The 25,332-nt window shown below is 39.2% G+C and overlaps 2 protein-coding genes across 2 annotated transcripts in view; both read right to left on the reverse strand.

The window, feature by feature from the left end:
- Positions 1 to 122, reverse strand: part of LOC143470060 (uncharacterized) — a 43,136-nt gene extending 43,014 nt beyond the window's left edge. The window contains exon 1 of the mRNA XM_076967924.1: positions 70 to 122. The gene's annotated coding sequence lies outside the window, so the exon portion shown is untranslated. The remainder of the gene's footprint in view (positions 1 to 69) is intronic.
- On the reverse strand, positions 1 to 23,065 carry LOC143471426 (uncharacterized). The gene is made up of 90 exons (XM_076969878.1): positions 22,935 to 23,065; positions 22,706 to 22,763; positions 21,898 to 22,248; positions 21,395 to 21,481; positions 21,009 to 21,122; positions 20,396 to 20,512; positions 19,973 to 20,080; positions 19,782 to 19,889; positions 19,576 to 19,683; positions 19,424 to 19,507; positions 19,196 to 19,330; positions 19,003 to 19,104; positions 18,806 to 18,925; positions 18,613 to 18,720; positions 18,154 to 18,261; positions 17,908 to 18,067; positions 17,684 to 17,847; positions 16,725 to 16,829; positions 16,529 to 16,648; positions 16,101 to 16,208; positions 15,542 to 15,649; positions 15,250 to 15,412; positions 14,906 to 15,069; positions 14,719 to 14,823; positions 14,528 to 14,647; positions 14,353 to 14,460; positions 14,175 to 14,282; positions 13,919 to 14,081; positions 13,575 to 13,738; positions 13,388 to 13,492; positions 13,196 to 13,315; positions 13,021 to 13,128; positions 12,843 to 12,950; positions 12,587 to 12,749; positions 12,244 to 12,407; positions 12,057 to 12,161; positions 11,865 to 11,984; positions 11,690 to 11,797; positions 11,512 to 11,619; positions 11,256 to 11,418; positions 10,912 to 11,075; positions 10,725 to 10,829; positions 10,533 to 10,652; positions 10,358 to 10,465; positions 10,180 to 10,287; positions 9,924 to 10,086; positions 9,581 to 9,744; positions 9,394 to 9,498; positions 9,202 to 9,321; positions 9,027 to 9,134; positions 8,849 to 8,956; positions 8,593 to 8,755; positions 8,249 to 8,412; positions 8,062 to 8,166; positions 7,870 to 7,989; positions 7,695 to 7,802; positions 7,517 to 7,624; positions 7,261 to 7,423; positions 6,918 to 7,081; positions 6,731 to 6,835; positions 6,539 to 6,658; positions 6,364 to 6,471; positions 6,186 to 6,293; positions 5,930 to 6,092; positions 5,587 to 5,750; positions 5,400 to 5,504; positions 5,208 to 5,327; positions 5,033 to 5,140; positions 4,855 to 4,962; positions 4,599 to 4,761; positions 4,255 to 4,418; positions 4,068 to 4,172; positions 3,876 to 3,995; positions 3,701 to 3,808; positions 3,522 to 3,629; positions 3,266 to 3,428; positions 2,922 to 3,085; positions 2,735 to 2,839; positions 2,543 to 2,662; positions 2,368 to 2,475; positions 2,190 to 2,297; positions 1,934 to 2,096; positions 1,590 to 1,753; positions 1,403 to 1,507; positions 1,211 to 1,330; positions 1,036 to 1,143; positions 857 to 964; positions 601 to 763; positions 257 to 420; positions 1 to 174 (listed from the first exon to the last, which is right to left on the reverse strand). Exons 2-90 carry the CDS (start codon positions 22,727 to 22,729, stop codon positions 1 to 3), a joined length of 11,388 nt encoding a protein of 3,795 aa, XP_076825993.1. The 5' UTR covers positions 22,730 to 22,763; positions 22,935 to 23,065.
- Between the last annotated feature and the right edge of the window lie 2,267 nt (positions 23,066 to 25,332).

Below are 25,332 nucleotides of genomic sequence, written 5' to 3' on the forward strand. Positions count from 1 at the left end.
TTAAAATAGAGATGCATTTGAAAAATCAACTTGTAACCAGAAAGAACGACAAATTACCGATTCACTTACATCGCTGGCAATTTTAGCACTTTCCTTTGCTCTCACAAACTCCGGGGCGTCAGCAGGGATGGTATGGCTACCCAATGCTCTTTCCGCATCTTTCTGGTACTCAGTCTAAGCAAAATTTGCCTTTAAAATGAGATTAACTTCTTCACATTTTACATTTTAAATTTCAAAATCAAGACGTTAGACTTACAGAACTGGCCAATTCACTAGCTCTCCTGTGGTGTTCGTGTTCGGGGTAACCAATCGCCGGATCATTTGGACCTTTTCCCACAATATTTTCTTTATATTCTCTTTTATACGGTGATGGTGAAGCCAATTCCTGGGCAGACACTGCGTGAGATATCTCTTGTACATCTGCCAAACACGTTCAATTTCAATCTCGCTCAAAGAAAATCCACAGTCAATTTTACTTCTCCTAAGTTATCTCGATTGCAATCACAAAACTTTTAAAGACACACATTTCTCCAATTAGGCATGCATTCAGATATCAACAAAATATGTCGGGTAAAATCAAACCAGCATGAAAAGTTTTACCTGCTCCGATTTTAACATTTTTCAGCATTTCTTTCGATTCTTCGCTATAAAGCTTCTTGCTTTGAACTGGTCGAAGCTCTTTCGACAATGCCATTTCAGCTGTTTCCGGTATTTCAGTGAAATTTCTTCCTTTGTTCTTTTCATATTCTTCTTTGTATTTAATCTACAGCAGATAAATCGGGAAATTAAAAGCCAATCACAACCACAACGTGGATTACTGAAACGAACAACGATGTAAATTAGAGTTGACACTCACATCTGATGATGTTTTATCTGCTTCTTTCATTCTTCTGTAGTGGTCGGTGTCGGTAACGTCAAAGCGATTTTTATCTTTCTCTTTCTCAAAGTCTTCCTTGTACACGACCTGAAATGCAAAGAACACTTGAACCTAGCCTAAGATTTTTCCAACTGAAAACTTTTTAACCGCCTACGTACACCACTCTGGATTTTTTGAACGTCTGCACCAGCTTCGTAACCGGGGGTGATATGAACCGGGTAGTAGATGTTTTGTTTATCATATTCCCAATCCTCTTTATAAGCAGCCTAAAATAAAAATTCAGGGTAGACGTTTGTGCAAAACTTAACCGAAATGACTCACCCTCTCACTTACATTACTGCTCAGTTCAGCAGCCTTGATTCCTTGTTGAACAACAGGATGTTCTTTACTATCCATGGTTTGAAAACCTCGGTAGTTGTCAATAACTTCTCTGCGTTGCTTTTGGTATTCCAGCTTTTAGAATAGAGATGCATTTGAAAAATCAACTTGTAGCCAGAAATAACGACAAATTACCGATTCACTTACATCGCTGGCAATTTTAGCACTTTCCTTTGCTCTCACAAACTCCGGGGCGTCAGCAGGGATGGTATAGCTACCCAATGCTCTTTCCGCATCTTTCTGGTACTCAGTCTAAGCAAAATTTGCCTTTAAAATGAGATTAACTTCTTCACATTTTACATTTTAAATTTCAAAATCAAGACGTTAGACTTACAGAACTGGCCAATTCACTAGCTCTCCTGTGGTGTTCGTGTTCGGGGTAACCAATCGCCGGATCATTTGGACCTTTTCCCACAATATTTTCTTTATATTCTCTTTTATACGGTGATGGTGAAGCCAATTCCTGGGCAGACACTGCGTGAGATATCTCTTGTACATCTGCCAAACACGTTCAATTTCAATCTTGCTCAAAGAAAATCCACAGTCAATTTTACTTCTCCTAAGTTATCTCGATTGCAATCACAAAACTTTTAAAGACACACATTTCTCCAATTAGGCATGCATTCAGATATCAACAAAATATGTCGGGTAAAATCAAACCAGCATGAAAAGTTTTACCTGCTCCGATTTTAACATTTTTCAGCATTTCTTTCGATTCTTCGCTATAAAGCTTCTTGCTTTGAACTGGTCGAAGCTCTTTCGACAATGCCATTTCAGCTGTTTCCGGTATTTCAGTGAAATTTCTTCCTTTGTTCTTTTCGTATTCTTCTTTGTATTTAATCTACAGCAGATAAATCGGGAAATTAAAAGCCAATCACAACCACAACGTGGATTACTGAAACGAACAACGATGTAAATTAGAGTTGACACTCACATCTGATGATGTTTTATCTGCTTCTTTCATTGTTCTGTAGTGGTCGGTGTCGGTAACGTCAAAGCGATTTTTATCTTTCTCTTTCTCAAAGTCTTCCTTGTACACGACCTGAAATGCAAAGAACACTTGAACCTAGCCTAAGATTTTTCCAACGAAAACTTTTTAACCGCCTACGTACACCACTCTGGATTTTTTGAACATCCGCACCAGCTTCGTAACCGGGGGTAATATGAACCGGGTAGTAGATGTTTTGTTTATCATATTCCCAATCCTCTTTATAAGCAGCCTAAGATAAAAATTCAGGGTAGACGTTTGTGCAAAACTTAACCGAAATGACTCACCCTCTCACTTACATTACTGCTCAGTTCAGCAGCCTTGATTCCTTGTTGAACAACAGGATGTTCTTTACTATCCATGGTTTGAAAACCTCGGTAGTTGTCAATAACTTCTCTGCGTTGCTTTTGGTATTCCAGCTTTTAAAATAGAGATGCATTTGAAAAATCAACTTGTAACCAGAAAGAACGACAAATTACCGATTCACTTACATCGCTGGCAATTTTAGCACTTTCCTTTGCTCTCACAAACTCCGGGGCGTCAGCAGGGATGGTATAGCTACCCAATGCTCTTTCCGCATCTTTCTGGTACTCAGTCTAAGCAAAATTTGCCTTTAAAATGAGATTAACTTCTTCACATTTTACATTTTACATTTCCAAATCAAGCCGTTAGACTTACAGAACTGGCCAATTCACTAGCTCTCCTGTGGTGTTCGTGTTCGGGGTAACCAATCGCCGGATCACTTGGACCTTTTCCCACAATATTTTCTTTATATTCTCTTTTATACGGTGATGGTGAAGCCAATTCCTGGGCAGACACTGCGTGAGATATCTCTTGTACATCTGCCAAACATGTTCAATTTCAATCTCGCTCAAAGAAAATCCACAGTCAATTTTACTTCTCCTAAGCTCTCTCGATTGCAATCACAAAACTTTTAAAGACACACATTTCTCCAATTAGGCATGTATTGAGATATCAACAAAATCTGTCGGCAAAAAATAAACCAGGATGGAAAGTTTTACCTGCTCCGATTTTAACATTTTTTAGCATTTCTTTCGATTCTTCGCTATAAAGCTTCTTGCTTTGAACTGGTCGAAGCTCTTTCGACAATGCCATTTCAGCTGTTTCCGGTATTTCAGTGAAATTTCTTCCTTTGTTCTTTTCATATTCTTCTTTGTATTTAATCTACAGCAGATAAATCGGGAAATTAAAAGCCAATCACAACCACAACGTGGATTACTGAAACGAACAACGATGTAAATTAGAGTTGACACTCACATCTGATGATGTTTTATCTGCTTCTTTCATTCTTCTGTAGTGGTCGGTGTCGGTAACGTCAAAGCGATTTTTATCTTTCTCTTTCTCAAAGTCTTCCTTGTACACGACCTGAAATGCAAAGAACACTTGAACCTAGCCTAAGATTTTTCCAACTGAAAACTTTTTAACCGCCTACGTACACCACTCTGGATTTTTTGAACGTCTGCACCAGCTTCGTAACCGGGGGTGATATGAACCGGGTAGTAGATGTTTTGTTTATCATATTCCCAATCCTCTTTATAAGCAGCCTAAAATAAAAATTCAGGGTAGACGTTTGTGCAAAACTTAACCGAAATGACTCACCCTCTCACTTACATTACTGCTCAGTTCAGCAGCCTTGATTCCTTGTTGAACAACAGGATGTTCTTTACTATCCATGGTTTGAAAACCTCGGTAGTTGTCAATAACTTCTCTGCGTTGCTTTTGGTATTCCAGCTTTTAGAATAGAGATGCATTTGAAAAATCAACTTGTAGCCAGAAAGAACGACAAATTACCGATTCACTTACATCGCTGGCAATTTTAGCACTTTCCTTTGCTCTCACAAACTCCGGGGCGTCAGCAGGGATGGTATAGCTACCCAATGCTCTTTCCGCATCTTTCTGGTACTCAGTCTAAGCAAAATTTGCCTTTAAAATGAGATTAACTTCTTCACATTTTACATTTTAAATTTCAAAATCAAGACGTTAGACTTACAGAACTGGCCAATTCACTAGCTCTCCTGTGGTGTTCGTGTTCGGGGTAACCAATCGCCGGATCATTTGGACCTTTTCCCACAATATTTTCTTTATATTCTCTTTTATACGGTGATGGTGAAGCCAATTCCTGGGCAGACACTGCGTGAGATATCTCTTGTACATCTGCCAAACACGTTCAATTTCAATCTTGCTCAAAGAAAATCCACAGTCAATTTTACTTCTCCTAAGTTATCTCGATTGCAATCACAAAACTTTTAAAGACACACATTTCTCCAATTAGGCATGCATTCAGATATCAACAAAATATGTCGGGTAAAATCAAACCAGCATGAAAAGTTTTACCTGCTCCGATTTTAACATTTTTCAGCATTTCTTTCGATTCTTCGCTATAAAGCTTCTTGCTTTGAACTGGTCGAAGCTCTTTCGACAATGCCATTTCAGCTGTTTCCGGTATTTCAGTGAAATTTCTTCCTTTGTTCTTTTCATATTCTTCTTTGTATTTAATCTACAGCAGATAAATCGGGAAATTAAAAGCCAATCACAACCACAACGTGGATTACTGAAACGAACAACGATGTAAATTAGAGTTGACACTCACATCTGATGATGTTTTATCTGCTTCTTTCATTCTTCTGTAGTGGTCGGTGTCGGTAACGTCAAAGCGATTTTTATCTTTCTCTTTCTCAAAGTCTTCCTTGTACACGACCTGAAATGCAAAGAACACTTGAACCTAGCCTAAGATTTTTCCAACGAAAACTTTTTAACCGCCTACGTACACCACTCTGGATTTTTAGAACGTCCGCACCAGCTTCGTAACCGGGGGTAATATGAACCGGGTAGTAGATGTTTTGTTTATCATATTCCCAATCCTCTTTATAAGCAGCCTAAGATAAAAATTCAGGGTAGACGTTTGTGCAAAACTTAATCGAAATGAGTCACCCTCTCACTTACATTACTGCTCAGTTCAGCAGCCTTGATTCCTTGTTGAACAACAGGATGTTCTTTACTATCCATGGTTTGAAAACCTCGGTAGTTGTCAATAACTTCTCTGCGTTGCTTTTGGTATTCCAGCTTTTAGAATAGAGATACATTTGAAAAATCAACTTGTAACCAGAAAGAACGACAAATTACCGATTCACTTACATCGCTGGCAATTTTAGCACTTTCCTTTGCTCTCACAAACTCCGGGGCGTCAGCAGGGATGGTATAGCTACCCAATGCTCTTTCCGCATCTTTCTGGTACTCAGTCTAAGCAAAATTTGCCTTTAAAATGAGATTAACTTCTTCACATTTTACATTTTACATTTCCAAATCAAGCCGTTAGACTTACAGAACTGGCCAATTCACTAGCTCTCCTGTGGTGTTCGTGTTCGGGGTAACCAATCGCCGGATCACTTGGACCTTTTCCCACAATATTTTCTTTATATTCTCTTTTATACGGTGATGGTGAAGCCAATTCCTGGGCAGACACTGCGTGAGATATCTCTTGTACATCTGCCAACACGTTCAATTTCAATCTCGCTCAAAGAAAATCCACAGTCAATTTTACTTCTCCTAAGTTATCTCGATTGCAATCACAAAACTTTTAAAGACACACATTTCTCCAATTAGGCATGCATTCAGATATCAACAAAATATGTCGGGTAAAATCAAACCAGCATGAAAAGTTTTACCTGCTCCGATTTTAACATTTTTCAGCATTTCTTTCGATTCTTCGCTATAAAGCTTCTTGCTTTGAACTGGTCGAAGCTCTTTCGACAATGCCATTTCAGCTGTTTCCGGTATTTCAGTGAAATTTCTTCCTTTGTTCTTTTCATATTCTTCTTTGTATTTAATCTACAGCAGATAAATCGGGAAATTAAAAGCCAATCACAACCACAACGTGGATTACTGAAACGAACAACGATGTAAATTAGAGTTGACACTCACATCTGATGATGTTTTATCTGCTTCTTTCATTCTTCTGTAGTGGTCGGTGTCGGTAATGTCAAAGCGATTTTTATCTTTCTCTTTCTCAAAGTCTTCCTTGTACACGACCTGAAATGCAAAGAACACTTGAACCTAGCCTAAGATTTTTCCAACGAAAACTTTTTAACCGCCTACGTACACCACTCTGGATTTTTTGAACGTCCGCACCAGCTTCGTAACCGGGGGTAATATGAACCGGGTAGTAGATGTTTTGTTTATCATATTCCCAATCCTCTTTATAAGCAGCCTAAGATAAAAATTCAGGGTAGACGTTTGTGCAAAACTTAATCGAAATGAGTCACCCTCTCACTTACATTACTGCTCAGTTCAGCAGCCTTGATTCCTTGTTGAACAACAGGATGTTCTTTACTATCCATGGTTTGAAAACCTCGGTAGTTGTCAATAACTTCTCTGCGTTGCTTTTGGTATTCCAGCTTTTAGAATAGAGATACATTTGAAAAATCAACTTGTAACCAGAAAGAACGACAAATTACCGATTCACTTACATCGCTGGCAATTTTAGCACTTTCCTTTGCTCTCACAAACTCCGGGGCGTCAGCAGGGATGGTATAGCTACCCAATGCTCTTTCCGCATCTTTCTGGTACTCAGTCTAAGCAAAATTTGCCTTTAAAATGAGATTAACTTCTTCACATTTTACACTTTACATTTCCAAATCAAGCCGTTAGACTTACAGAACTGGCCAATTCACTAGCTCTCCTGTGGTGTTCGTGTTCGGGGTAACCAATCGCCGGATCACTTGGACCTTTTCCCACAATATTTTCTTTATATTCTCTTTTATACGGTGATGGTGAAGCCAATTCCTGGGCAGACACTGCGTGAGATATCTCTTGTACATCTGCCAACACGTTCAATTTCAATCTCGCTCAAAGAAAATCCACAGTCAATTTTACTTCTCCTAAGTTATCTCGATTGCAATCACAAAACTTTTAAAGACACACATTTCTCCAATTAGGCATGCATTCAGATATCAACAAAATATGTCGGGTAAAATCAAACCAGCATGAAAAGTTTTACCTGCTCCGATTTTAACATTTTTCAGCATTTCTTTCGATTCTTCGCTATAAAGCTTCTTGCTTTGAACTGGTCGAAGCTCTTTCGACAATGCCATTTCAGCTGTTTCCGGTATTTCAGTGAAATTTCTTCCTTTGTTCTTTTCATATTCTTCTTTGTATTTAATCTACAGCAGATAAATCGGGAAATTAAAAGCCAATCACAACCACAACGTGGATTACTGAAACGAACAACGATGTAAATTAGAGTTGACACTCACATCTGATGATGTTTTATCTGCTTCTTTCATTCTTCTGTAGTGGTCGGTGTCGGTAACGTCAAAGCGATTTTTATCTTTCTCTTTCTCAAAGTCTTCCTTGTACACGACCTGAAATGCAAAGAACACTTGAACCTAGCCTAAGATTTTTCCAACGAAAACTTTTTAACCGCCTACGTACACCACTCTGGATTTTTTGAACATCCGCACCAGCTTCGTAACCGGGGGTAATATGAACCGGGTAGTAGATGTTTTGTTTATCATATTCCCAATCCTCTTTATAAGCAGCCTAAGATAAAAATTCAGGGTAGACGTTTGTGCAAAACTTAACCGAAATGACTCACCCTCTCACTTACATTACTGCTCAGTTCAGCAGCCTTGATTCCTTGTTGAACAACAGGATGTTCTTTACTATCCATGGTTTGAAAACCTCGGTAGTTGTCAATAACTTCTCTGCGTTGCTTTTGGTATTCCAGCTTTTAAAATAGAGATGCATTTGAAAAATCAACTTGTAACCAGAAAGAACGACAAATTACCGATTCACTTACATCGCTGGCAATTTTAGCACTTTCCTTTGCTCTCACAAACTCCGGGGCGTCAGCAGGGATGGTATAGCTACCCAATGCTCTTTCCGCATCTTTCTGGTACTCAGTCTAAGCAAAATTTGCCTTTAAAATGAGATTAACTTCTTCACATTTTACATTTTACATTTCCAAATCAAGCCGTTAGACTTACAGAACTGGCCAATTCACTAGCTCTCCTGTGGTGTTCGTGTTCGGGGTAACCAATCGCCGGATCACTTGGACCTTTTCCCACAATATTTTCTTTATATTCTCTTTTATACGGTGATGGTGAAGCCAATTCCTGGGCAGACACTGCGTGAGATATCTCTTGTACATCTGCCAAACACGTTCAATTTCAATCTCGCTCAAAGAAAATCCACAGTCAATTTTACTTCTCCTAAGTTATCTCGATTGCAATCACAAAACTTTTAAAGACACACATTTCTCCAATTAGGCATGCATTCAGATATCAACAAAATATGTCGGGTAAAATCAAACCAGCATGAAAAGTTTTACCTGCTCCGATTTTAACATTTTTCAGCATTTCTTTCGATTCTTCGCTATAAAGCTTCTTGCTTTGAACTGGTCGAAGCTCTTTCGACAATGCCATTTCAGCTGTTTCCGGTATTTCAGTGAAATTTCTTCCTTTGTTCTTTTCATATTCTTCTTTGTATTTAATCTACAGCAGATAAATCGGGAAATTAAAAGCCAATCACAACCACAACGTGGATTACTGAAACGAAAAACGATGTAAATTAGAGTTGACACTCACATCTGATGATGTTTTATCTGCTTCTTTCATTCTTCTGTAGTGGTCGGTGTCGGTAACGTCAAAGCGATTTTTATCTTTCTCTTTCTCAAAGTCTTCCTTGTACACGACCTGAAATGCAAAGAACACTTGAACCTAGCCTAAGATTTTTCCAACGAAAACTTTTTAACCGCCTACGTACACCACTCTGGATTTTTTGAACATCCGCACCAGCTTCGTAACCGGGGGTAATATGAACCGGGTAGTAGATGTTTTGTTTATCATATTCCCAATCCTCTTTATAAGCAGCCTAAGATAAAAAATCAGGGTAGACGTTTGTGCAAAACTTAATCGAAATGAGTCACCCTCTCACTTACATTACTGCTCAGTTCAGCAGCCTTGATTCCTTGTTGAACAACAGGATGTTCTTTACTATCCATGGTTTGAAAACCTCGGTAGTTGTCAATAACTTCTCTGCGTTGCTTTTGGTATTCCAGCTTTTAGAATAGAGATACATTTGAAAAATCAACTTGTAACCAGAAAGAACGACAAATTACCGATTCACTTACATCGCTGGCAATTTTAGCACTTTCCTTTGCTCTCACAAACTCCGGGGCGTCAGCAGGGATGGTATAGCTACCCAATGCTCTTTCCGCATCTTTCTGGTACTCAGTCTAAGCAAAATTTGCCTTTAAAATGAGATTAACTTCTTCACATTTTACATTTTACATTTCCAAATCAAGCCGTTAGACTTACAGAACTGGCCAATTCACTAGCTCTCCTGTGGTGTTCGTGTTCGGGGTAACCAATCGCCGGATCACTTGGACCTTTTCCCACAATATTTTCTTTATATTCTCTTTTATACGGTGATGGTGAAGCCAATTCCTGGGCAGACACTGCGTGAGATATCTCTTGTACATCTGCCAACACGTTCAATTTCAATCTCGCTCAAAGAAAATCCACAGTCAATTTTACTTCTCCTAAGTTATCTCGATTGCAATCACAAAACTTTTAAAGACACACATTTCTCCAATTAGGCATGCATTCAGATATCAACAAAATATGTCGGGTAAAATCAAACCAGCATGAAAAGTTTTACCTGCTCCGATTTTAACATTTTTCAGCATTTCTTTCGATTCTTCGCTATAAAGCTTCTTGCTTTGAACTGGTCGAAGCTCTTTCGACAATGCCATTTCAGCTGTTTCCGGTATTTCAGTGAAATTTCTTCCTTTGTTCTTTTCATATTCTTCTTTGTATTTAATCTACAGCAGATAAATCGGGAAATTAAAAGCCAATCACAACCACAACGTGGATTACTGAAACGAACAACGATGTAAATTAGAGTTGACACTCACATCTGATGATGTTTTATCTGCTTCTTTCATTCTTCTGTAGTGGTCGGTGTCGGTAACGTCAAAGCGATTTTTATCTTTCTCTTTCTCAAAGTCTTCCTTGTACACGACCTGAAATGCAAAGAACACTTGAACCTAGCCTAAGATTTTTCCAACGAAAACTTTTTAACCGCCTACGTACACCACTCTGGATTTTTTGAACATCCGCACCAGCTTCGTAACCGGGGGTAATATGAACCGGGTAGTAGATGTTTTGTTTATCATATTCCCAATCCTCTTTATAAGCAGCCTAAGATAAAAATTCAGGGTAGACGTTTGTGCAAAACTTAACCGAAATGACTCACCCTCTCACTTACATTACTGCTCAGTTCAGCAGCCTTGATTCCTTGTTGAACAACAGGATGTTCTTTACTATCCATGGTTTGAAAACCTCGGTAGTTGTCAATAACTTCTCTGCGTTGCTTTTGGTATTCCAGCTTTTAAAATAGAGATGCATTTGAAAAATCAACTTGTAACCAGAAAGAACGACAAATTACCGATTCACTTACATCGCTGGCAATTTTAGCACTTTCCTTTGCTCTCACAAACTCCGGGGCGTCAGCAGGGATGGTATAGCTACCCAATGCTCTTTCCGCATCTTTCTGGTACTCAGTCTAAGCAAAATTTGCCTTTAAAATGAGATTAACTTCTTCACATTTTACATTTTACATTTCCAAATCAAGCCGTTAGACTTACAGAACTGGCCAATTCACTAGCTCTCCTGTGGTGTTCGTGTTCGGGGTAACCAATCGCCGGATCACTTGGACCTTTTCCCACAATATTTTCTTTATATTCTCTTTTATACGGTGATGGTGAAGCCAATTCCTGGGCAGACACTGCGTGAGATATCTCTTGTACATCTGCCAAACACGTTCAATTTCAATCTCGCTCAAAGAAAATCCACAGTCAATTTTACTTCTCCTAAGTTATCTCGATTGCAATCACAAAACTTTTAAAGACACACATTTCTCCAATTAGGCATGCATTCAGATATCAACAAAATATGTCGGGTAAAATCAAACCAGCATGAAAAGTTTTACCTGCTCCGATTTTAACATTTTTCAGCATTTCTTTCGATTCTTCGCTATAAAGCTTCTTGCTTTGAACTGGTCGAAGCTCTTTCGACAATGCCATTTCAGCTGTTTCCGGTATTTCAGTGAAATTTCTTCCTTTGTTCTTTTCATATTCTTCTTTGTATTTAATCTACAGCAGATAAATCGGGAAATTAAAAGCCAATCACAACCACAACGTGGATTACTGAAACGAACAACGATGTAAATTAGAGTTGACACTCACATCTGATGATGTTTTATCTGCTTCTTTCATTCTTCTGTAGTGGTCGGTGTCGGTAACGTCAAAGCGATTTTTATCTTTCTCTTTCTCAAAGTCTTCCTTGTACACGACCTGAAATGCAAAGAACACTTGAACCTAGCCTAAGATTTTTCCAACGAAAACTTTTTAACCGCCTACGTACACCACTCTGGATTTTTTGAACATCCGCACCAGCTTCGTAACCGGGGGTAATATGAACCGGGTAGTAGATGTTTTGTTTATCATATTCCCAATCCTCTTTATAAGCAGCCTAAGATAAAAATTCAGGGTAGACGTTTGTGCAAAACTTAACCGAAATGACTCACCCTCTCACTTACATTACTGCTCAGTTCAGCAGCCTTGATTCCTTGTTGAACAACAGGATGTTCTTTACTATCCATGGTTTGAAAACCTCGGTAGTTGTCAATAACTTCTCTGCGTTGCTTTTGGTATTCCAGCTTTTAAAATAGAGATGCATTTGAAAAATCAACTTGTAACCAGAAAGAACGACAAATTACCGATTCACTTACATCGCTGGCAATTTTAGCACTTTCCTTTGCTCTCACAAACTCCGGGGCGTCAGCAGGGATGGTATAGCTACCCAATGCTCTTTCCGCATCTTTCTGGTACTCAGTCTAAGCAAAATTTGCCTTTAAAATGAGATTAACTTCTTCACATTTTACATTTTACATTTCCAAATCAAGCCGTTAGACTTACAGAACTGGCCAATTCACTAGCTCTCCTGTGGTGTTCGTGTTCGGGGTAACCAATCGCCGGATCACTTGGACCTTTTCCCACAATATTTTCTTTATATTCTCTTTTATACGGTGATGGTGAAGCCAATTCCTGGGCAGACACTGCGTGAGATATCTCTTGTACATCTGCCAACACGTTCAATTTCAATCTCGCTCAAAGAAAATCCACAGTCAATTTTACTTCTCCTAAGTTATCTCGATTGCAATCACAAAACTTTTAAAGACACACATTTCTCCAATTAGGCATGCATTCAGATATCAACAAAATATGTCGGGTAAAATCAAACCAGCATGAAAAGTTTTACCTGCTCCGATTTTAACATTTTTCAGCATTTCTTTCGATTCTTCGCTATAAAGCTTCTTGCTTTGAACTGGTCGAAGCTCTTTCGACAATGCCATTTCAGCTGTTTCCGGTATTTCAGTGAAATTTCTTCCTTTGTTCTTTTCATATTCTTCTTTGTATTTAATCTACAGCAGATAAATCGGGAAATTAAAAGCCAATCACAACCACAACGTGGATTACTGAAACGAACAACGATGTAAATTAGAGTTGACACTCACATCTGATGATGTTTTATCTGCTTCTTTCATTCTTCTGTAGTGGTCGGTGTCGGTAACGTCAAAGCGATTTTTATCTTTCTCTTTCTCAAAGTCTTCCTTGTACACGACCTGAAATGCAAAGAACACTTGAACCTAGCCTAAGATTTTTCCAACGAAAACTTTTTAACCGCCTACGTACACCACTCTGGATTTTTTGAACATCCGCACCAGCTTCGTAACCGGGGGTAATATGAACCGGGTAGTAGATGTTTTGTTTATCATATTCCCAATCCTCTTTATAAGCAGCCTAAGATAAAAATTCAGGGTAGACGTTTGTGCAAAACTTAACCGAAATGACTCACCCTCTCACTTACATTACTGCTCAGTTCAGCAGCCTTGATTCCTTGTTGAACAACAGGATGTTCTTTACTATCCATGGTTTGAAAACCTCGGTAGTTGTCAATAACTTCTCTGCGTTGCTTTTGGTATTCCAGCTTTTAAAATAGAGATGCATTTGAAAAATCAACTTGTAACCAGAAAGAACGACAAATTACCGATTCACTTACATCGCTGGCAATTTTAGCACTTTCCTTTGCTCTCACAAACTCCGGGGCTACAGCAGGGATGGTATAGCTACCCAATGCTCTTTCCGCATCTTTCTGGTACTCAGTCTAAGCAAAATTTGCCTTTAAAATGAGATTAACTTCTTCACATTTTACATTTTACATTTCCAAATCAAGCCGTTAGACTTACAGAACTGGCCAATTCACTAGCTCTCCTGTGGTGTTCGTGTTCGGGGTAACCAATCGCCGGATCACTTGGACCTTTTCCCACAATATTTTCTTTATATTCTCTTTTATACGGTGATGGTGAAGCCAATTCCTGGGCAGACACTGCGTGAGATATCTCTTGTACATCTGCCAAACACGTTCAATTTCAATCTCGCTCAAAGAAAATCCACAGTCAATTTTACTTCTCCTAAGTTATCTCGATTGCAATCACAAAACTTTTAAAGACACACATTTCTCCAATTAGGCATGCATTCAGATATCAACAAAATATGTCGGGTAAAATCAAACCAGCATGAAAAGTTTTACCTGCTCCGATTTTAACATTTTTCAGCATTTCTTTCGATTCTTCGCTATAAAGCTTCTTGCTTTGAACTGGTCGAAGCTCTTTCGACAATGCCATTTCAGCTGTTTCCGGTATTTCAGTGAAATTTCTTCCTTTGTTCTTTTCATATTCTTCTTTGTATTTAATCTACAGCAGATAAATCGGGAAATTAAAAGCCAATCACAACCACAACGTGGATTACTGAAACGAAAAACGATGTAAATTAGAGTTGACATTCACATCTGATGATGTTTTATCTGCTTCTTTCATTCTTCTGTAGTGGTCGGTGTCGGTAACGTCAAAGCGATTTTTATCTTTCTCTTTCTCAAAGTCTTCCTTGTACATGACCTGAAATGCAAAGAACACTTGAAACTAGTCTAAGATTTTTCCAACGAAAACTTTTTAACCACCTACGTACACCACTCTGGATTTTTTGAGCATCCGCAACAGCTTCGTAACCGGGGGTAATATGAACCGGGTAGTAGATGTTTTGTTTATCATATTCCCAATCCTCTTTATAAGCAGCCTAAAATAAAAATTCAGTGTAGACGTTTGTGTAAAACTTAACCGAAATGAGTCACCCTCTCACTTACATTACTTCTCAGTTCAGCAGCCTTGATTCCTTGTTGAACAACAGGATGTTCTTTACTATCCATGGTTTGAAAACCTCGGTAGTTGTCAATAACTTCTCTGCGTTGCTTTTGGTATTCCAGCTTTTAGAATAAAGATACTTTGAAAAATCAACTTGTAACCAGAAAGAACGACAAATTACCGATTCACTTACATCGCTGGCAATTTTAGCACTTTCCTTTGCTCTCACAAACTCCGGGGCGTCAGCAGGGATGGTATGGCTACCCAATGCTCTTTCCGCATCTTTCTGGTACTCAGTCTAAGCAAAATTTGCCTTTAAAATGAGATTAACTTCTTCACATTTTACATTTTAAATTTCAAAATCAAGACGTTAGACTTACAGAACTGGCCAATTCACTAGCTCTCCTGTGGTGTTCGTGTTCGGGGTAACCAATCGCCGGATCATTTGGACCTTTTCCCACAATATTTTCTTTATATTCTCTTTTATACGGTGATGGTGAAGCCAATTCCTGGGCAGACACTGCGTGAGATATCTCTTGTACATCTGCCAAACACGTTCAATTTCAATCTTGCTCAAAGAAAATCCACAGTCAATTTTACTTCTCCTAAGTTATCTCGATTGCAATCACAAAACTTTTAAAGACACACATTTCTCCAATTAGGCATGCATTGAGATATCAACAAAATCTTTCCGGTAAAAATAAACCAGCATGGAAATTTTTACCTGGTCCGATTTTAACATTTTTCAGCATTTCTTTCGATTCTTCGCTATAAAGCTTCTTGCTTTGAACTGGTCGAAGCTCTTTCGACAATGCCATTTCAGCTGTTTCCGGTATTTCAGTGAAATTTCTTCCTTTGTTCTTTTCATATTCTTCTTTGTATAATACCTGAAAAATGTTAACATCTTCTATACTTTTTGTTGTACTTTGCTGTTTTCTTGTTTGTTCATTTGTTTGTTTTAAACCAATTTTGATTAATTGAACTTCATAGTTGTGCAAGATTTTAACAAAAAATACTTCGGATGATTTCGTTTGAAGTTCTTTAAGGTCTTTATATCGTGCAGTGTCCGTCTCCTTAAACTGGTGCTTGTCTTTTCCTTTCTCGAATTCTTTTTTGTAAATTTTCTGGAAACAAAAACAAGTCGATATCTGTCATAAAGCTGCGCTTCCATATTATGCAGTTCCGCTTCGGGTTTCTTGGATATCAGTCCGGTTTGGCAGGTACATTTGTTTCATTTGTACTGCTTGGAAACCCACGCAACTGGAGTTACGAATATTTTCCTTTGTAAATTTCGGTTCTTTTAACATTACTAACATCGGTTTAAGAACTAACATTACTTCGCCGCCAATAGCGACAAAGCAGTTTTTACGATACAAGCAACACAGAATTTTTTGGATATTAATAAAAAATTAATTTTATTAATATTTCAACTTCAGATTTTGAAGATGATATGATATTAAGGTGAAAATTTAGGAAAACCAATCGACATATTTTATATGATTTATAATACAGTAGCATTTAACAAGTTTGGATATTAATTCCAAATCTCAATTAATTTCAGACAACATAACCTACGTCACTGTGCGCCTTCTTAACATCAGCAGCTGCTTTGTACTGAGCAGTTATGTGCGCGGGGTAGCAAATCATCTGCTTGTCATACTCCCAATCCTCCTTGTAGGACCTCTAAGCAAAATAAATAACATTCAAAACAATCGCGATGCTGACAAATCGTGCGTGAAAACGTGCGCGATGCTGACAATCTAAGCTCCTTTGAAATATCATTAAAAGCGCATTTTGTCTCTGCTTTTGTGTCCTAACGTTTTAAATTTGATTTTAGCCTAACGTTTTGCTATTTGTAATCTTCTATGTTTTGTGTCGTTGTGGCTGAAACAACAACTTGTCGTTGCTATCAGTGGCTGTTATTGGTGTAAGGAAGAAAGGGTTCCACTAGGTTGACTGCAATTAATATCTGAGAAGTGTTAAATAACTTAAAGCAAACTTACCTCTGATAGCAAGTCAGCCGCCTTGTTGGCTTGCTGTACCACTGGGTGCTCTTGCGAGTCCATCGTCTGGAACCCGCGAAATTTCTTCACAGTCTCCTTCTTCTGTTTCTTGTACTCGACCTAAAAGGTCGTGAAATTGATGAATTTCATAAAACTCGGAGCTTCCTTTTCACCGTGGGGGGAGAGGGTCACTTACGTCACTAAGATTTAAAGCGGAACGTTTCGCGCGGACGAATTCCGGGGAATCCGGAGGCAGTTGATGAATATGACGAGTTTTCTCCGCATCTTTCGTGTATTCGGGCTAAACAGTAAGAGCCAATAAGCACTAAACATCGCTCAAGTGAGTCAAAATAGTTGACAATACTAGAAGGACAATGTAGAAATTTCACACCACTTTATATTGTTGCAGAAGTGTGCGCCTGAATGAGGAGGTGACTTAAGCGAAAGAAATTATCTCGATATGAATGTCGACTCAATCAACTTGTGAAAAAAATTGTAACTAACTGATTAGGTATTTATCGCAAAACCCATGTGGCAGATATGACGTCATACAACAAAATTACGGTGTGTTATCAAAATAAACATCGTTATTTTGTCGGATCGCATATTTTAATTGCAGTTGTATCTATAATCACACACACTGTATCCGCTTTTGGCACACATACTGCCGAGTACCGAAACTGCATTCAGAGAAACAATGTTTGCAATCTGTTCTGTGGCTGTGGAAAGTACGTCATAGTTCACATCGCGATTAATTTAAGGGGAATGATTGGTAAATAATAAGTTTTAATTAATCACAAGTTTTCTATATTATTACTGTGCTTTATAACCTCAACCAATGAAGATATTTGATCAGAATATCGCTGGAAAACAAAAGCTTCATTTCGATAAAACTCTCGTGACGGCCTTTAAAAAAGTTTGGCTGCGCATGCACTTTGCGACACTCGATAGATACGCCGGGATCGGTGATGAATATACTGGTGCGCCAAATTATCCCACTTTCATAAGTTTATTGACAAATTCCCAGTGTTGCTCGGAACAAGTGACTTCATTCATGACGTCACAATTTCTCTGCACGCTCAACGATTTTAAAAGTTGGCGCCCATGCAGAGAGACGTAAAAATATAGTCATCAGAATAACTCCACTCGACCAACCTTGCTGACAAGCTTGCTGGCTTGCTTGTGCACTTCGTGTTCTGGGTAAGCACTTTCTGGGTCGAAAGGGGCTTTCCCTAACATATTCCTCCTGTAGTCGCCCTTGTACGCCTGCTGCGACACTTGCTTCTGGCTGCTGATGGCGTGGGCTATTTCCTGCCCATCTGCGACCAGATGAAATTAGACATCAAGAAAGATGAGAAATTTAAAGCAAGATCAATTACCGGGCCCAACATTGACATTCTGCCGGATTTCCTTTGATTTTTCACAGTAAGCTTTCTTGCTTAAGACTGGCTTCAGTTCTTTTGATATCAACATTTCCGGGGTTTCCGAAATCGGGGTCAAACTGCCCCGGCTCTTCCGGTATCCTTCCTGATATTTCACCTGAACAAAAACATCATATAACTTGGAGATAAAAACAAGGTCACGACATCTGGTGGATTAAAAAGAGGAAAAGCTCGGACACTTACGTCTGAGGTCACACCTTCCGCTTGTTTCATGTCGTCATAACGCTGCGTGTCAGTGACATCATAAACGTTCTGCGTCTTGTCTTTTTCAAATTGTTTCTTGTATTCTTTCTGTTTTTTAGAAATATATTGAAATGTTTGCAAACTTGGTCGCGTCACACTTGCAAGGAGGCCACAGGGCCCGAGAATGAAAAAAATGTTATTACAATGTTAACGTTGGACCCTTCTATAGACAACTTCAGCCAGTGGCTCTTAAACTGGGTTCGATCTAACCCCCAGGGGTTGAGTGAGTTGATCTCTGGGATTCGGCAGATATAAGCACACAGCCATTTGCATGATGCATGATTTCAAATTATAACGAAGGGTTCGATGATAAACGCAAATGTGAAGCTTATTGGGTTCAGGACCTGGAATAAGCTTAAGAACCACTGTTTAACAAAGTAGAGACATTAAATTTCGAACCTCGCTCTGCGTTTTCATCGCTTCACTCGCCGCCTCATAGCCAGGTGTGACGTGGACCGGGTAATAAACCTGCTGTTTGTCCAAATCCCAATCCTCTGTGTAAGATTTCTGTTCAATTCATCGCAAAAATAATTAACATTAATTAATGCTTTCAACGAGGAATAATATTCAAAATACATGGTTCGAAAGGTACCTGGTCGAGCAGCTGGGCGGACCTTGCAGCCATCTGGACCACCGGGTGCTCTTTCGGGTCCATCTTCTGAAAACCTTTGAACTCGGCGATGGTCTGAGCTCTTTGCTTCTTGTACTTCGACTGAAAATAAAACATTGAATAATATAGATTTCTACGAGCAAGAAATTACGTCAGTTAATTCGTCATAATATACATACGTCACTGAAATCGGCGACGGCCTTTGCTTTCAGCAGTTCAGGCGCATCAGGCGGCATTGTGTAAATAGTCTTCGCTTTGTCCGCCTCCTTGCGATATGCGACCTACGCGTGGAAGAATGCGGTTGTTAAAGTCTGCGATGGTTAAGTGAAATCCAACTGAGTCGCGCGATAAACGAGACACACAATATTTGACCTGGCTTGCAAGACCGGCAGCTTTCTTGGCTTGTTGCAGCTGCGGATAGTTGATGATGTCGGCAGGACCAGACTTTCCGATGCAATCTCGTCGAAACTCGGCCTTGTACCACTTGTCTGACGTCATCTTAGCCGTCTGGAATATGTCAAAGTTAAAGAAGTTAGTCATAAACTAACGCATTATATCATCATCTCTCTACTTAACAACGCACAAAAGCAAGTTGTCTACCTCGACCGCCTTTTCGATGATAGGAATTGGCACAACAAGGTGATAATGCTCCCACAATTTCCTCGCGTACGCGGTGTAGGCGTTCTATAAACAACAACATTAGCATCGCTATTTTACAGAGTAAAGTGCTTTAATGTGACCATTGTGCTTACGTAATTGCTGACGCTGTACAGAGCCTTGAACCTCGCCATTTCTGATGTGTACGGTAGAGGAGTGTAGCCGGCTGCTTTGCTGCGTTCGAACGCAGCTCGGTATTCCTTCTAAGAGATGTTTATATCGAGCGAGATTAAAATACCAAAACATTTTACGAAGGACAAGACCACGCGAAATAATCGTGAAAGGACCAAGAACTACTCACATCGCTTTTAATTTTAAGATTGTCTTGAATTATTTTGTAATAATCTGTCTTGGTGGGGTCGTACTGGAACGACTGAAGTGTCTGTGGCAACCTTCGCTTGTATTCGTGCTAGATTGAAAGAAAATCAAATCAAGCGACAGAAATACTTAAATAATGTCACTTTGTTGTCATCAGTCTGCAAGGAAACTCACGTCACTTTGGTTTCTCTGTGCTGACGTATTAGCTACATATTGGGGAGTAAGGGGCACAGGGTAGAAGAGCAGGCTCTTCTCTTCTTCCCACTCTCTTTTATACTTTTTCTAAAGTAAGTATTGCTCAGATAATATAGAAAAGATTTTAATTTACACAAAAGATTTACAAGATTTAAAAGATTTACACAATTGATGAAGTCAACCAACATAATAGAAGGTGGTGACAGATTATTTCGTACTTTTCAATACGACGATGCAGACTTTCAGTGCACGCTTGGTTTGAGATTTCAGCTTACTTTTAAGTTTTTCAAACAGCTTTGTCATATTTTATGTTGTGGCTGTTCAACGCTTTTTCACAATTTAAACCGCATCTGGTTGTACAGCCTGAGCTCATGCTCACGCTTGTATTTATGAAAGTCTTACGTCAGACAGTTCGGCGGCTTTCTGTGCTCTTTTCACTTCCGCCAACTCATCATATGGAAGTTTCTGGAACCCCTTGAACTGGTTTCGAACTTCTTTGAGACCTTGTTGGTACTCAGCCTGAAAATATTTCAAAATGTTTAAAATTGCTGTTCAATTGATAAGTTTGATAAACAATTGTTGTTGGTACTCAGTGTTGAAATGATGGAACAGGTACAGCTACGTGATATCTTGAATCATACCAAAATAAATTTTTTAAATGTGGCTTCAAAAAACAAAAAAATCCCACCTTCACTGAAGCGTGACGTTGGTCTCGATCGTATGACGTTTTGTCATGCATGGTTTGTTGTGACGCAATGCGCAACATGAAGACGAAATGACGCAATAAATAAAATGGAACACGCGCAATAACAACACGGAAATCGCGCTCGTGGTTATTACAAGGGCATGATACTTCAAACGTTAACGGAATAGCTGAGACAAGAGCAATGATAATATTTCATAACAATGAACAAATCAACAAAGTGCTCGTTAAAACCAAAACCAAAAACTGTTTTGTATAAATTTTGAAATCCAAGCATGCGCGGCAAAGGCAACCAACTAACAGACAATCCACCTTGCTAGCGAGTTTGGTCGCCATTTTTGCTGTTTTGACCTCAGGCAGGTCGGGCAGGCAAACATCCAGGTTGTATTTTCCCTGCAGTTTCTTCATATCCTGTTGGTACTCAACCTGGTGTTAAAAGCGTGTTCAACTTATTTCTGTGCACGTGGGCTGCCCATGCTGTGTATTGTATGGTGTCGCTTACAGTGCAGCCAACTGCTAGTGCATAAATGCGTGTTAAAGCAGGGGACAAAAACTTAAGTATAAAAGAAAATGGTGCTCTACCCATCAAGACAACACGATACTTACAAAGTGTGCAAGAGCAATTCCAAGTTAAAGTATTTATTTGTTTCAATACAACATAGAATCAACCGCAACATTTAACAAGAAATCGCTCATACCTGACTCTGTAGTTGCGACATTTTCAACGCGTGTGCAATTTGTGACGTCATATCGGTGACCTTTTTCGCTTCTGTTTCATTCATAATCTGTTAACAACAAAAGAAACTTTGGTGATTTATAACTGTGATCAAATTCTGAAACTGTCGCCATTAAACAGCCGCTATGGCGCGCCACAGAGTGAATCAAACGCATTTCTGGGCGAGATTTTGATGACGTATTTAAGATTTTACGTCACACCAAAAAAAAATTAACTTGAGTTTGTAGGACGACGATGATGAAAAATAATTCCAGGAAGACTATCTGGATTGTTCTGATCAGAGATGCGGGAAGGAAGATGGCGTCTGATGACAATGATCATGATCATGATGATATGATGTCAAACACGAGTCGGATGCGTGAGATGGAATATGAATGTTTGGATAGAACTGCTGCTAATCATGATATAAATTCTCACATTAGCCTCACGACATGATTGCGTGTGTGATCGTGATTGGTGCACAACCTCGTGAGTCGTTTCTGATCCGGATTCACCGAACCCAGTTGCGGAATCCTCCTCAAATTCGAAGACTACTTCCTGTTCACCCCCATTCGCGCTTGTGACGTCATTATCAAGATCGGGCGAGAGTTCGACGACCTCGACGGATGCTCCGAGAAGATCCTCCACATCCTTGCTGCTCTTGACAGGAGTCTCCGCCGTTTGAAGTTTCTCCATCAACTTCCTCCGAGAGCTTCCTCTGCGCTTCCTCTTCAACTCCGCCATGTTTCCGTCCCCGTCGATCAGGCGCTTCTTTTTCACCAAAAACTTCTTCTTCTTCTGACCTCTACCCCTCCCCGCATCTTCCGTCGTCATCTTCTGCTCAGTGACGTCACAGAGTTAGAAATCGATTTCAGACGTCGATTACATGGACTTGAGCGTCGTTTCATAATCGATTAATATACTTTCAATATCGAACTCCACATCGGTTTAAAATAGCGATGATTACGATTTAATTAACCAAATCGTCGGCCTCGCTTCAATACTAGACAAGATCATATAGTTAGAGTGCTCCATGTCATGTCACGAATCAAAATATAGAAGATCGAAGCATATAGCTAGTGGTGATGTGTGCAGGTAGTGCGTCATTGCTTTATGATAATCGATGCATACAACAATGCGTCGCCGTGCAAAGTAATTTTATATTGGCGACTACAATTTACTGCGATTCTGCAAAAAGTGCAAATAGCACATAGACTCGTATCCTGCATTTCAGATAAAGTGATTCGGCATTTTAAAAATAAAGTAAATAGAAATAAGAAATTCAAACCGTTACCAGTTCCTCTTCTGCGGATGACATGTTGAATGGAAGCCTCTGTCGAATATCTGATGCTCTAGGGAAATAAGGAAACAATTAGAGGTGTTATTAAAATCGCACTAAGCGTAATCCGACAAATGAATGATATAAAAACGTCTAACAGTGTAATTCAATAAGTTACCCAACAACACCAGCAGACTTCTAAAAGTAAGTTTGTTATATATGATGCCATTACAATTTGAAGTACCTAAATCTCGAAATGCAGAAATTGAAGATTAAAAATGTTTTCCAGTCGTGCGCAAACTGTGCTAAATCTCCGACGAAAACATCTCAAGGTTATTGTACAAAGAGAATTGTCTTAATTACCAGAAATTTCCTGTTTAAAAGTACCCACAAATACAAGGCGGTTGTTGTTATTCCAACATATTATTGCTGAGTTATTAACAAATGTCATTTAATAAAAAGATCACGAAACTATCGTAGCTGATGCGTGTTTGCGCGGCACCGGCTGCTCACGTCAATCGCCGGACAACTATGCGATTCTTCAACTGCTTTTCATAGCAACAGAAATTCGAACATTAACGCTTCTTGTGACACCCGTTTGCCGCGTGCACTTGGTCAAGTCGTATTTTACTGCGAGCTTGCTCTTTGTGAAAAATGAAAACTAATTAAGCTGTTGGTTTGTGAAAACCGATCAATGTTACTGTCATAGTTCGGGTCTAATCTACAAGTGCACAACCAGATGACGTCATAATATGAGTAGCTGGGATCTAGTATACAAAGGCATCCTGTGGTTGTGCACTTGCAAACTAGAACCCATATTTCTACTGAACACAGCCAAGCACAGTCGAACTTCGAGCTGACGATCTGTTACAAATTAAAGACGGCAACAAGCTTGTCTGTGTCGATCCCATGCCGGATAAAATTAACCAGTGACTCATGGGACAGCTGACAGCCATATCTGTGAAAGATTGGTTAAGAAATTAGTCGAACACGACTCGACATCAGTTGCAAACTTGTTTTCTTATATGAGTTCCTCTCCCGTCCTGCTCTGTTAAGAAATGATTGCGTAGTCGATTAAATTATATTATTAATCATATTAAGGCTGTCATTATTTCACCAGAAAATATCGTGCGTTCAAAGTTTTTTCACAGTTTTTTGTAAACCGAACTTAAATAACAACCTACAATTAACCGAAATCTACCTTGTAATCTGAATCTAACTTTAATCATACCCTAAATAACAAAAATCGACCTTTTGCACATCCGTTCTCCCAACCTAACCGCCTATCCCTAACAACGGACTGCGTGACCTACTTATGGTGAAATAGTCACCCTCATATTAAACATCATTTTAGTGTCATGTTACTGAGGCTCGTACTTCGCCCAATAAGCCGGTCAGTTACCAATTGCCGCAGAAGATAAAACCTCTGCATTGCATACGTCATAATTGAACGTACTCACCACTCGTGTTGACTGGAAGTAACCTGCTTTTTCTGGTTTGTGTATGGTTCGCGTTACTTCAGGTGGAAAGTTCATTAAAACTGAGGTTATGCTACAAACGTAACAACGACGCGTTTAATACACGACAATGACAGCACACAAAAGCGGGTTGTTGCCCGCACAAACCTTGTTGTCGTAAAAGAAATAAAATTATGTCTTAAATCTCACTTTAACTCAAGATTTGTTGCAAAAAACGCACAAAATACGGCATTTTTAGAAAATTATATTTTATTGCAAACGCAATTCTAAATTAGGTTTCTAAAGATAAAATAGATTTCCATCGCGTCTGACGCACACGCACAGCCTTGTATGCCGTGTATGAAGCTACAAACGGTTTTGTAATATGTTGTGTTTGCTACAAATACTTCAAAGCTGTAGAATTATTGTTAGTGCATTAAAGTCATAACAAAATACAAAGAAGTCATTGTTACTGTGCTAGTAGTACTTGCTAAGTAAAGTGCATTAGTATTACACTGCTACTACACTACATTGTGGTAAAGTGTAGTAGTACAATTTCAACACAATTGCACAGAGCAGAGCTCGACTCTAACGGCGTCGACTACAACAGCAATTCGCTCACACACTGACACTATGCTTTTGGTCCTTTGTTTTATGGACATTCAAGTGTGCCTTGTGTCGACATGAAACGCAATTGGCAATTCTCCCCCAAGAGTTATTATCTTTGTTTAAAACGTCATTAACGTAACGACTGCGAGCATCAAGCATGCGAAGAAGCCTGAAATCATTTATTTCTGAAATCATTTGTTGTTTGAATGCGTTTGAACCAAATTTCCATCTGCTCAGCTAAAGTGCAGTGCAGCTCTGCTCAGCTTTGCTTTGCTCAGCTAAAGTGCAGTTTGGCCTGAATTAAGTAAATTTCGTCCACGAAGGCACTTTCTCCCAAGGGATGTCGTGGTCAGCAAATTCTTCTGTACCACTAAATGGAGGAAATTACAATGTGGTAGCTACCATGGGCGAATTTGTTCAGTGGTGGGCATAGGCGCATAGCAAAGTAGATTTGTTGCTTTTTTAATAATTCTGGTCATTCTCTGACAACCTGTCCACCAGCGAAATTTAAAGGCTTTCGAAAGCTTGTCAAAGTATAACATAGCATAAGTAGGTCACAAAAGGTTATCTCTTAAG

The sequence above is a fragment of the Clavelina lepadiformis genome, chromosome 9 (assembly GCF_947623445.1).
Source record: "Clavelina lepadiformis chromosome 9, kaClaLepa1.1, whole genome shotgun sequence".
Taxonomy (NCBI): Eukaryota; Metazoa; Chordata; class Ascidiacea; order Aplousobranchia; family Clavelinidae; genus Clavelina; species Clavelina lepadiformis.

Bases quoted from the DNA above. Each gene is read 5' to 3' on its own strand.
- LOC143471426 (XM_076969878.1), bottom strand. From the start codon at position 22,729: ATGTCATCCGCAGAAGAGGAACTG. The intron at 12,162-12,243 runs GTAAGTCTAACG...AATTTTGCTTAG, and splicing joins CTAGTGAATTGGCCAGTTCT to ACTGAGTACCAGAAAGATGC. The intron at 11,798-11,864 runs GTAAGTGAGAGG...TTTTTATCTTAG, and splicing joins CTGCTGAACTGAGCAGTAAT to GCTGCTTATAAAGAGGATTG.